General features: G+C 42.4%; 1 protein-coding gene across 3 annotated transcripts in view; it reads right to left on the bottom strand.

The window, feature by feature from the left end:
• Window positions 1-13,254, bottom strand: part of NBEAL1 (neurobeachin like 1) — a gene marked incomplete at its 3' end in the record, with an annotated part of 109,227 nt that overhangs the window by 42,416 nt on the left and 53,557 nt on the right. For all 3 annotated transcript variants that reach the window (XM_083371268.1, XM_083371269.1, XM_083371267.1), the window contains 8 exons: window positions 9,118-9,421; window positions 8,134-8,219; window positions 6,631-6,720; window positions 5,648-5,816; window positions 5,379-5,512; window positions 4,093-4,252; window positions 1,785-1,887; window positions 942-1,098 (listed from right to left, as the gene is read on the bottom strand). In XM_083371268.1, the coding sequence (XP_083227394.1) occupies window positions 942-1,098; window positions 1,785-1,887; window positions 4,093-4,252; window positions 5,379-5,512; window positions 5,648-5,816; window positions 6,631-6,720; window positions 8,134-8,219; window positions 9,118-9,421 (1,203 nt within the window). The remainder of the gene's footprint in view (window positions 1-941; window positions 1,099-1,784; window positions 1,888-4,092; window positions 4,253-5,378; window positions 5,513-5,647; window positions 5,817-6,630; window positions 6,721-8,133; window positions 8,220-9,117; window positions 9,422-13,254) is intronic.

Raw genomic sequence — 13,254 nt, 5'->3', positions numbered from 1 at the left:
TGCATCTATCGATTAAAACCACAAATAATTAATAATAACAACCTGGGAACATAATAAACTTTCACAAGCAGTGCACCACCCTCTCATCAATCTCATTCTAACTCAAGGCCTGGGGGAAGAGCCATGTCCTAAAGAGTTTTTGGAAAGGCTAGGAGGGTGTTGGGGGGGGGAGTCTGCCAAACTTCAGGTGAAAAGGTGCTCCATAGGGCAGGAGCTTCTATGGAGAAGGCATGCTTCCTAGCTTCCACAAAATCTTCCTAGCTTCTACAAAAAGGCAATATTTAAGGGAAGGGATCAGGAGCATGCCCACCCTATCAAATCTGGTTGTTTTTAGGAAGATGCAGTCCTACAGATAATCTGGCCCTGGGCTGTATAAGACCTCAAAAGTAATAAACAGTCCCTTGAATTTCACTCAGAAGGAAAGTAGAAGCCACTGCAGCTCAAGCAACAGTCATGAAACATGGGTAAATCTTGGGGCACCTGTCATTATACACCTCACTGCATTGTGCATCCCACTGGAAGTTATAGCTTCCAGGCGGTTTTCAAGGGCAGCCCCATGGACAGCAGAGAGTCACTCTGAGAATGAGATCAGGGGTTCCAAAAGTTGACAAACAAATAAATAAATGCAAATGGGAAGTGACCAAGGCATGAGTGACTGTGATCAAGGCCTCCCGGTCCAGGAAGGAGTACAACTGGCAGACCAGACAAATCTGTGCAAACACTGCACCCTCATCATGTTAAAAGGAAATAGTATCTCTGTGCAATGGAGAGGGGAATTGAGGGAGTTTGGTTAATCTGTGAAATACATGCACCTTCAGTGTTCCAGCTACCCCCTGATTCATTGCACCTGTTTTATTGATGGTGGTGGCTCCTTCCATTGTTATGGACAGTTACAGGAAAAGAGGGAAGAAGGGATGAGGAGCACAGACATAATAAGTTACCTGTTCCTCATCACTCGTGGCTGCTATGTATCCAATCACGCTCTGGACTTCCTCATGTGTCCCACCTTTGGTCAAGAAGTATTTGATTAGTCCATACAGAGATGTCCTGATTGTCCTAAGATCATCTGGAAGCAAGTCACTGTCCCTAGGGTGGTTTCTAACAAAAACAAGGGTTGTCAATTAAAATATAATAATTCTAACATACACTATTATCTTTTCACAAGCCCTTCCTTCCTGTTCCTTAAGTATCTGTGTCCATTAAACTGATATCGTCAGGGCAGAATTTCAGGGTTGATTTCCAGACTGACAGCAGAATGAGTAAATACATGAATCTTAAATGTAAGAGTTTTAAAAGACATAAAAATAAAGAAATGGGGGAGGGGAGTAATCTGTCAAGCAATAACATTCGATGTTAGCAGTCACGTGAAAAGCCCATACGTCGGAAACTTGATGCATTTGATGCATTTGTACTAGTTAAAAAGAAAGACTAAAAAATATTTTAGTTTTCCCATTTAAAAATATTTTATATGAATGCTACAGTATGATTTTAAATTGAACGTTTGTTTATGGTCAGCGTTTGGAAGGAGGCCTTTTATTTTATTTTCAAATAGTAAAAGAGGGGGGTGTTAAGCTATGCTTTATGCAACTGAACCTAGATAATTGTGGTTTATTCAATAAACTACAGTTAAAACCACAATGGAATAAATCACAGCATAGTGCAATAGCAGCAATTCAATATTTATATGGTGACTTTCAAAGATTCAAAGAGTTTCCAGCATGTAGAAAAAGAACTGGACTTTGAAAAGCAAAGACCAAGTCAAACATGAATACAAGATTCCATACCCATAATAAATTCTCAGCGTATCCAACAAAAACTGCACACCATATTTTTTCCGGAAGAGCCTCCTGCTATCTTTGATAATTGTGGAAAGGTACTGGATATGGCCTAAGAAAGAAATCAGAAGACCCTATTAGAATAAGGTTGTAGTAGCCAGACCTGTAAACTCTATGGATCACTGATTAGGTACAGATAATCCTCAACTGAGGAACGCTTGTTTAACAACTATTCATAGTTATAATGGTGCTAAAAAAGCAACATACGACCAGCCCTCACATTCATGACCATCACAGCGCCTTCCATGGTCTTATGACTAAAGTTCAGGCACTTGGCAACCAACGTGTATTTACAAAAATTGCAGCATTCCAGGGTCACATGATCACCACGTGTGACCTCCCCAGGGGACTTCCAACAAGCAAAGTCAATGGGGGAAGCCAGATTTGCTTCACAACCACAGAAATCTGCTTAATGCCTGTGATAAAATAAGGGCCTAAAATTCAGCATGACTCACATTGCTTAGCAACCCAAATTCTTGTCTCAACTGTGCCTGTTAAATCAAGAACTACCTGTATGTGATCTATCTATAATCCACATTGATAAAGTGTACCAGGATTTTATTTATCCCAACTGACCTCAGCCAAACCTCCTATATTGTATCCCAATTTCCCAATCCTTTTCTAAGCCCACAAGCATTTCTTCCACAGCTATATGCTTGCAATCAGCTCAAAGATGTATGATCCCAGAACCCATTTTTCAACCTCACATAAGTTCCAGTAAAAGCAAAGTGAAAGCTGATTAGAGCAACACTTTAAGAATGGTTTAAAGGAAGCACAGCTAAGAGCCTAAAAGCATGAGTTGTACTCACAGAGCATGACAGCTTTTAGAGGCATTTATCTGCTTTTATTTTCTTCCTACTTCTTGCCCCAGAAAGCCTGATCTAAATCCAGAAAACCTCTTTTCATTTCATAAAATCCAGTGGGAGATGGCATAGATTCTACTGCTTTACACTTGTTCAAGAAAAGGAAGGGGGAAAACTCAAGGGTTAAATGATATGTAGCTCCCTATTTGTAGCTCCAGCAGCAATGGGGTGAAATAAAAAGTCTTGCATTCATCCCCTAATTATATTACTTTACAACTCAGGCAGGGCCAACATAATCAAAGCATGTTATGTTGCAATGTTCACTTTTAAGAGTATCTATTCATTTACTACTATAACTCTATTTGTCTGTTTGTAACTTTCAATTAGCCCAAAAGTACATCATTGTACAAAAGGTTTTGAATCATGGTACCTCAAATGGGAATGCATACAAAATTCAAGATTCAGTATTCCCCTGTCACTGAAATTTCAAAGATCTTCATATGTCAGAATCCATTCATATTTCATTTCTAACTGTGCAAATCAAAATCTCACCCCCTTACTGGATTCTGCCATTTCCAAGGAGGGGAAGAGAAGTCAGGGTTGTTAAGAGCCATCTCTATCCCTTAGATGCAAGGTTTGTTTATTCAGCCTGCCTGGAGGCCATCACAAAAGACCAGGGAAGAAACCCTTTGAACTAAGAAGTACAAAGAAAGAGGGAGGGGGGGGAACTCTGGTTTGTATCTCCGACTGGAATGTGAAGGGGAGGAAGTAATAATGTTGCAAATGTACTAGGGCTCTCCTTTCCCACAAGGTTTGACACCTGAAACTTGACTGATCTGGTACTGACTAAATGGACTGAGGGGAGGGGTTTTACTCGGGGACACTTTAAAAGTATCAATCTGTGAGACAGTTTCCAGATCCTGTCTAGATTATCAACTGTCAACCATGTTTTAGTAAAAGTTCCTGTTGGACAATCTCATCTTCAAGAGTTCTTCTTTCCTAAAATGTGGATTGGGGTGGGTCCTGACGTTAGACAGGATCTGGAAACTGTCTCGCAGGTCGATACTTTTAAAGTGTCCCTGAGTAAAACCCCTCCCCTCAGTCCATTTGGTCAGTACCGGTTGTACTCGCAAAGTTGTGGCCACTATACTATCATGATGTTCAGCTGATTTTAAGTTCCGATGCTTCCTGCCAGTTTCCCACAAGCAAAGTCAATGGGGAAGCCAGCAGGAAATTAGAAGTCACTCTCACTCCCACTGCTTTTTTTACTCACCTATGCTCATACTGGTTGTTGTTGTTGTTTTTGTTTAGGTAAGATGACTCAATCAGTCATAGGTTGTCTAGTAAAACTATATTCCTTTTTATTTCAACTGTACTGATGTTATTGTTTTCTTTAGTGCTTATATAATCAATAAACAGGGTATACATAACTGTTACAACAGTAACAAACTCACCAATTCGGAATGGGAAGTCCCCACGGTTCCATATGCTGAAGTCAAAAAGTAGGTGCTGATGCATTTGCTGCATAAGTTGGACATTTTTCACCACAGAGACCTGTTCTATCAATAACTGGACTGCCATTAGTACATTCACATCCATGAATCTGCTGGGCACCTAAAAAAAAGGAGGAACTATACTGTTTAAGAAAAAGACCCAAACAGAGTGATTTCTATATTTCAAACAATAGGCTGTTGTCAAAGAATTTTTTTAGAGTCACTACTTTTTTGATTATTTGCTTGTTCATTTGTGAAAAAAGTCTGCCGAGTTTTCAGCAGAAATGTTTATAGTAGTTGTCTCTCCCAGCAAAGGAAGAAATGTTCTTTCTGACAATCTCCCACCTTCCCATGCTGTCCTTCAAGCATCTGTCTAACAATGTTATGCACACTCTGAGTGGGAGTGGGGGTAAAGTAGGCAAGAAGAGATTATCATCCTGATGTCAAGACTGCTAACATCAGATCCTTTTGCATTGACAACAGATGGAAATGTAGCCATCTTTTTCCTTTCACTTTTAGAATTAGATGATGCTGGGAGGGAGGAATGTGAATGAGAGTTTAGCTAGACATAACAACACTAAACATACCACAAGAATCAAGGTTATTGAACTCAGAGCTGATAAAGAACTGGCGGGCTGGAGAACAAGCCTGCGCTTCAAGCTAATTGGGGACTGTGATTTATGACTGTTAATTGGAGGAGGGAATTGTGCTTTGATAGTATGTGCCTAGTGGAGGGGAATTCAGTTTTTGGTTCAATTATGCAGTGCCAATGTTATGCTACTCAAATAAAAGATTACTTAAGGTAAACAATGTCTCAAAGTTCTTTTGAAGAGTTTCATCTGTCGGAACCATGACACCTGACTGGAGAACCAATAACTGTCTTATAAGCAGCCCAAGACTATATATGTACCGTGGATACATTTGTAACATAATGAAGAATGGGCAAATTATCCAAATAAGATATTTGGAAGGTCCATCCAATGTATATCCTGAAACAAAATATCTTCATTAGCTTTTTTTCTCTGAGCAGTTTTGTTATTCAAAAAACAAAAGGCTTGCATTTTAGGGAGATGAAGCTTAAGAAGGTGAGCCTCTAAAAGTATTTCAAACTTCAGATCAAAATTTGCCAAAATATGGCAATTTAAAGCAATTATAACTTTCAAATCTCACAGATGCAAAATTGGGCTTGATATACAAACAAAAGCTCCCAATATACAGTATTCAAATTATTTTGTAGTTTTCCACACCTTTTGCAAAAGGACTCCTAGGGTTGCAATTCCATGAGTGTGAATAAAATTATCCTGGTTGATTGGATGCCTTTGAATGAAATGCTTTATCATCAAGATGAAGGTCGCAATGATGTTCTTCTCCAAACGAGCCTCTGTAAAAATGGAATGTGGACGTTAGCTTAAGCGGGGGGGGGGGAGCAGAACTATCACATAATGACAGAAGATATTAAGACCAGGGAATGCATCTCTGTTTGGTCCACAATGGAAAAGGCTAATCATGTCCTCACCTGAAGCCTTGGTGGAGGTTAATACAACCCAATCTCCTTCAACAGGTGTCAACAATTCATGGGGCAGAGGGTCTATCTCTGGCCTCTCAGGCAACTGCCCGTCAAGGTAACTGCTCTGCTCCAGCAATGGGAACAGAACATTTAATCCGCCTATGCAGTTGATCATATCCTTTAGAAATACAACAGAGTGAGGGAAACAAAGGGGAGAAGGAACAATCACCAATCTGAAACCAACAACAGGAAAGGCTTTTTAAAGACATGTTAGACCTGCATAAAAGTATTAGAACAGCACGGAGGAATTGACATGTCAGAAATAATCTGAAGAAGATCCAAGAGAAGTTTTAGATTTTAGGGGAAAAAAATGAGCCAATTTTTCAGAAATAAAATCAGTGCACGGCATCAGCACAGGTAAACACACCTTTTAATGCATTTTCATTGGAGAAAATAAAGATCCACAAAAGACTACAAAAGGTTCCACATTAACCAATCGATAATGAGCTGTTGCGTTTAACTCAGTTTCTCAGGGAAGCAGTTAGCAGTTCTCAAGTTTCAGATAAAAAGATCCAACTTTTAATTTTTTCCCCAAGACATACAACAAAAAGCCCAATTCTGTACAAAGACTTTAAGAAAAGGGGGTTTGCGCTCACTTTTCAGTGATTTAGCCAAAGATATCAGCCATCAACCACAGAGATGAATCTAAAGTCCATTTGTCTGTAGAAGGAAGTTCTTTATCATCTGGAACTATTACCATTAAGCAGAAATCTACCATACCATTTCGGAATATAGCAGCTTTATATTTAGCTTTTGTCATGTTCAACCCTTTTTTATATACTGTTCCCCTCACCCCCAAACAAAAATGGAATGGGAAATCAGCTCCTGATGCTAGGCATTACTATATGATGTAGAAGATTCTCATGACATTTCTATCATCCAGGTCTTATAAAACAACGCAGCATTAACATTAAGCCACTGGAAATGCTCACCTTAATGTCCCAGTTCACTATTTTGTTCCCTGTTAACCTCCCATGTAAAAGATTTGCAGAAAGATCAAGACAGATAGGGCTTCTGCAGGCCTATTCAAAATAAAAAGAAAAAAGTGGGCTACAGTACATTCATAAAGCAGATAATGGGTTATCTTCTTTCACTCTTCTTTCATATGAAACCCAATAACAAAACAACTTTCCCCCCCAAAAAACTCATGAATCAGCAATACTTTCTAAGTGCTACCATAACCGTAGGTTATTCTTTCTGATTATACCTCCCTGACCCATCAGGTCTGGCAGAAAAGGTATGTTGCAATTCCCATCTATTAAGTAGTTCCATCTGGTGAGGGCCAGGAGATGGACCTTTTCTGCCCTGGTGCTTGCCCTGTGGAACATCCTTCCTCCTGGAGTGAGACTGATCCCATCTTGGTAGCCTTCCCTCAAAATGTGGTTGTGTCAACAGAGCTGGGATCTCAAGAAACAGTGAACTAGTGAGGTAGCTATTCTGTCTGCAACACTGAATATGCTCTCTTACAGTCTTTTAATAATATTGTTTTTTTAATTGTGGATGTTTTTAAGGTGGTTCACTTTAGGTTTATTTTTAATTGTATGCTACCCAGTCATATTTTGTGTGATAAGCGGCTGAGAAAGAGAGGAGAGGAGAGGAGAGGAGAGGAGAGGAGAGGAGAGGAGAGGAGAGGAGAGGAGAGGAGAGGAGAGGAGAAGGAAGGAAGGAAGGAAGGAAGGAAGGAAGGAAGGAAGGAAGGAAGGAAGGAAGGAAGGAAGGAAGGAAGGGAGTTTTCCTCCTAATTCAGCAACTATAAACAGTTACACACCTGTGGCTGCTAAGCAAATACTTACCCCAGTAAAATGGGAGTAGATTCATACACGCGTGTTAAATTTGCCGCATCACCTGACATGTCGCGATGTATCGTAACTTTTTTTGCATTGCCAGAGCTGGGGTGGGCGTGGCCTCCACATGATGCAACTGGCCTGTGGGCTGTCAGTTTGACACCCCTGCCCTAGTCTATTTAATCCCAAACTGACTGACTGGCTTCAAATCTTCTAGAAGACTTTGTTAAACAAACTCCACCCCATGTCCACTCCCTATTACTCCTTTTGAAGAATGCCTTTGTTTTTTATGCTTAAAAGGCAGTCTTCATTGTGCATATTCTGTTTAAAAGCAACACGTTCCTTAACTAAATCTGAAAAAAATATACTGCAGATGACCTGCATGAAGTTTTGCACAATATTTGTATCGCAGATGAATTGGCTTAAAATATGGGCAGTATTTGAAATGCCACAAAGCAGGAAAGAGCTGCTTTAGACCTTCATTCATTCTTAGCCATTGATATTCAGTGGTATTCTACTTCAGAAGACAGAACATTCTCCTTAGTTTAGCATGGCAAACAGCTGGAGGTTAAATGACCTTCCTCCAATTTCTCTCTACTTCTAATGCTAAATCACATCTACAAGGTAGGTGAAAAATGTGTAGAATACTACCTTGGGAGCATAGTGAAGAAGGACTTTGCTTGGCAAATCTGCCAGTTCAGATTCTTGGGACTTCCAAGGAGTTAGGCAATTTGGACCTTCAACATACAAAAAACAGACTTTGAACTTTATGTTTGTGGTCACGTTTTTAATTACATTCTCTCTTGTTTCAAATAAATTAAGTTTGAAACTCTCTCTACACACTAAAAGCTGCAGACCAATTCACAGAGGTAACAGAAAGATGAGTGAATGCCTCTATTTGCAGTAACACTTCAAACTTGTTTTCTGACCCAAATGGGGAATTTCATCTCTTTCTAAGGTCATATTTATCTTAAAAGACAAATTACATGTTGTTTAGATTAGCATTTTATAACCTGGAATTTTGCAGCTGTACTGAACTACCATAATTCTCAGCCAAACAGAGAAAAGCAGAGGTAGATTAGATCAATATGTATTACTTTTAGCAATTACTTATCTTAATCTAATAAACAAACAAATAAATAAATAAAACATCCCCCAAGAGGAGAAAAAAACTTCATCACTAATTTGCACTTATTTAGCCAAACAGAATTATTCCAGTCATGATACTCAGCAGTCCAACATACACTTAATACTTCTACAATTCGGCCTGAGAGACATGAGTATTCTCTGCAAGCCTTACTCTGTTTAAACCTGATATTGTCTCAGATGTGAGTCAGACATGGGTAGGATTATCCAGGGTGCCTTTTTAATAAGAAATTGAAGGAGGATCTGAAAAATGAACACTAGAATACAAGCAGTGCATTGTGTGGGTGATCAAGTCCGTAAAGTAGTGAGAAAGCAGAACACAGCATAGGAGGAAAAATCAGGGTGAGTTGTTTTTCATAAAAGACAAAAAAAAACCCAAACCTCTGTATGTGAAATAGTTATGAAAAGCAATGGTCAGAGAAACAGAGATAAACAAATTTTTGAGTAAGAACAGCATAGAAAAAGCAATCTGCTACCGAAAATGCTCACCTGCCAAATACAAGGCTTTGACGTGAGATGGCTGTAAGGCTTCATGGAATATAATAACAGAGCCAAGCTGGCCTTCCAGAGAAGTGGGGCAGCCCCACTCACTGTCTTGAGTTCCTGCGGAGATCAGCTTGGTGCTAAGTTCTGGTTTCCCCAGCAGGCCACTCCAGCTGCCTGGACCAAGAATCCCCCCAAATGAGGTCCGAGGGGATATAACTGGGGATGAAAAAGGTGGGTCCGGGATTTGTGATGGTGGAGGAAGAGTTGTTCTCTGACCAGCTGAACCAATGCAGCAAGAAGTAAACGACTAGAGAATTTTTTCACGGTGGAAAGAAAGAGAGAAACAATTAAAATTAGATTGGATGCATTCAAATTTAAAATGGCCAATCTAGAGAATAAGTTTAAAAGAAGACAAGATATATATGCACCCAGAGTCTTTTTGTGTCACTGGCAGAGGGTTGTCTGTATAAGCACACGTACTGTAGATAGGGGCGACAGGGTTTCAAGGTACCTAAAAAAGGACTTTAGGAGCCACAATATGCCTGTCCCTGATTGGGAGTTAACTGTAATTTTATGGCGCTTCTTTAAACTATCTTTGACATTTTAATTCTGTTTGTTAAGGAGTTCCATTGGGCAGGTCCCAGGACACCAATCTTTGAGGCCATGGCACCCACTCTGTGGAACATCATTCCTCCTGAGGTGAGATTTGCCCTGTCCTGATGTTCCTCCAAACATGGTTGTGTTAACAGGTTTGGTAATCTCAAGGAATGGTGAACTAGTGAGATGAATATGCTCTCTTCTAGTCTTTTAAATAATAATATTGATCTCTTTAAATTGTGGAATGTTTTTAATTTGTTCATTTTATGATTTGGTTTTAATTGTATGCTACCCAGAGTTGCATTTTGTGAGGGCTACTCAAATATGATGGATGGATGGATATTTTCACTGTTTTGGAAATTAGTTTTCCTCTAATTTTATGCTACATATGATCTCTCTGATAAATATGCTCATTTACTGTAAAATCTCATTATCTTTTATCCTTTATCTTTTCATCCTGTATTAGGAGCTAACTGAAGTAAACACTGTACATGAAGTAGATGGGAAAGCAGAAAAGAATTCATTATACTTATAGACACACTGTCCCAGTTATTTCTACAAAACATTAGAATAATATATTTCATTTCAGTCCAAAACATCTGTTTGATCACATGTGTTTTCTTCTGGCAGTTGTCAAGCAATAACATTCCATGTTAGCTAATAAAGGACTTTTAAGGTAAACAATGCCTCAGAGTCACTTGAAAAGCCCATAAGTCGGAAACTTGACAGCAGTGTTTAAAAACAGCTGTTTGGGTTGCAAGTTTCATTCCTGTCCTACTACATTATAGACACACGTTGCTAAATTTAAAATTTGGGTCATTTTTTTGGAAAGTGAGAATATTCTTGTTTGCTTCTCGTTAATACAGAAATAAGTCACACAAGAAGGGAAGAACTCATCATGGAGATAAATATTACCCAACATAAACATGAGCTGCGTATCCCCCAAATAAATGTCTATCAAGAATTCTACAGAAAACATTAAGAAATTTGGTTCAGTGTCTAAAAGAGATGTTTGGTTAGGTTACTGTTAATTTGAGGGTATAAATTGGTCAATAATTTTAAAAAAGAAGAAAAGCTTAGTCTATATATCCAGGGGTATTAAGGGGATTCCAGGAAAGCCGCCTTAGCCAACATGCTTTAACCAACAGGTTCCTGGGTTCTGTTGTCATGTGTCACTTCTCAGATGATAAAACAGCTGAAAGTAGGAGTTTTACCAAGGATATGCACATACACAGAGAACTCAGCCAGAAAAAAGATAAAAGGATAAAATTTACCTTTTGAGATCTTACTCGATTTTGGAGTTTTGAACAATACAAGAACTAAAATTTATCATTTGACACTTTTCCAAATTTTGCAATATATATATTATTTATTTATTTTATTTTATTTATTTTAATTCCATTTACCGTATATACTTGAGTATAAGCCGAATTTTTCAGCCCACTTTTTGGGCTGAAAAACTCCACTTCGGCTTATACTCCAGTGAACAAAAAAAAAAGAACTGTCCCTTCGTTCGGAACAGGCTGCTGAGAGAAGGGAGCGGCAGAGCCTTGCAGAGCTGGCGGCAGTCCAGCGTTGTTTCTCCCCCTCGTGCGTGCGTGTGTGTGTCAGACCCACGGGAATGGCTGGTAGGGAAGCGGCATTCCGGCATTCCCCCCCTTCCTGTGTGTCGAGCCCACGGGGCTTGACACACAGAGAAACGCAAATGCCAGACTGGCGCCACCTTTACTAGCCATTCCTGCGGGTCTGACACACACACACACACACACACGCACGAGGGGGAGAAACAACGCTGGACTGCCGCCACCTCTGCCAGCCCTGCAAGCCTCTGCCGCCCCGGCGTTGGTGGTCGAGCTCTTCGGAGCCGGCAGAGAATCTCCCGCAGGAGGAGGTCGCGGCTTTCTCTCTTGCTTCGGACTGCAAGGATTTAAACTCCAGGAACAAATCCCGATGGAAGTTTTTTTTAAAAAAATACTCCTCCGGGTCGGACAGGGGACCCAGGCTGAGGTCTAGGGGTAGTGGGGGGGGGCTTGCGGACATAGATGGGCTCAAGTGGAAGCCAAGCAGCCCTCCCGAATCTGGGCTTCTGGACGGAGCAGCCGGTGGTGCGTTTCAAAAAGCAGAAAAGTTGGATTTTGAACATTTCAGCAGCGCATCTGCACCCGCTGCTTTTAGAAAGTACGAGGACCGGCAACTCCACTTCTCGGCTGATGCAGCGGGAGGCCGTGGGTCAAGCAGGCTATGCTTCCCCGGGCGCTGCAATGGCACCCATCCTCCCCCGCGAGTCTTCACTACCTGGCCCCTGCAGAATCGCGGCGGCGCCCCCGGAGAAGCCTACCCCGAGGCTGCGGCCGATTTTTCCTTCTCCAGGCCTCTGCCGCCCAGAGCGTTGTTTCTCCCCCTCGTGCGTGTGTGTGTGTGTGTATGTGTGTCAGACAGAAACGGGCGGCAGAGGCCTGGAGAAGGAAAAATCGGCCGCAGCCTCGCGGTAGGCTTCTCCGGGGGCGCCGCCGCGATTCTGCAGGGGCCAGGTAGTGAAGACTCGCGGGGGAGGACGGGTGCCGTTGCAGCGCCCGGGGAAGCGTAGCCTGCTTGACCCACGGCCGGCGGGGGAGACCAGTGCAGGGACACGCTGGGGAGCCTCCTCCGTGAGGAGGTGCCGCCACTGCCTTTCGCTCCTCCACGACTGCGGAGGCTTCCCGGCAGCGACCTCGAGAGCTGCAAAGCAGGAGCGCCCGCCGGACGGGTCGCGGCTGGAGGGCCGACCTTTTTCCTTCCGTGTGCGGAGCTAAGCGCTTCGACTGTGTCGTGGAAGCGCCACCCGAGAGTCTTTCGGGTGGCGGATCCAGCCCCGCCACGGGCGCTGAGTTTGAACAGAGGCTGGGACTCCCGCTGCATCAGCCGAGAAGTGGAGTTGCCGGTCCTCGTACTTTCTAAAAGCAGCGGGTGCAGATGCGCTGCTGAAATGTTCAAAATCCAACTTTTCTGCTTTTTGAAACGCACCACCGGCTGCTCCGTCCAGAAGCCCAGATTCGGGAGGGCTGCTTGGCTTCCACTTGAGCCCATCTATGTCCGCAAGCCCCCCCCCCCCACTACCCCTAGACCTCAGCCTGGGTCCCCTGTCCGACCCGGAGGAGTATTTTTTTTAAAAAAACTTCCATCGGGATTTGTTCCTGGAGTTTAAATCCTTGCAGTCCGAAGCAAGAGAGAAAGCCGCGACCTCCTCCTGTGGGAGATTCTCTGCCGGCTCCGAAGAGCTCGACCACCAACGCCGGGGCAGCAGAGGCTTGCAGGGCTGGCAGAGGTGGCGGCAGTCCAGCGTTGTTTCTCCCCCTCGTGCGTGTGTGTGTGTGTGTGTGTGTGTGTGTCAGACCCGCAGGAATGGCTAGTAAAGGTGGCGGCAGTCTGGCATTTGTGTTTCTCTGTGTGTCAAGCCCCGTGGGCTCGACACACAGGAAGAGGGGGAATGCCGGAATGCCGCTTCCCTACCAGCCATTCCCGTGGGTCTGACACACACACACACACGCACGAGGGGGAGAAACA

Source organism: Vipera ursinii (genome assembly GCF_947247035.1).
Source record: "Vipera ursinii genome assembly, chromosome: 1".
In the NCBI taxonomy this organism is placed as follows: Eukaryota; Metazoa; Chordata; class Lepidosauria; order Squamata; family Viperidae; genus Vipera; species Vipera ursinii.
Note: the sequence above shows the minus strand (reverse complement) of the source record. Positions and strands in the feature narration are given on the sequence as shown.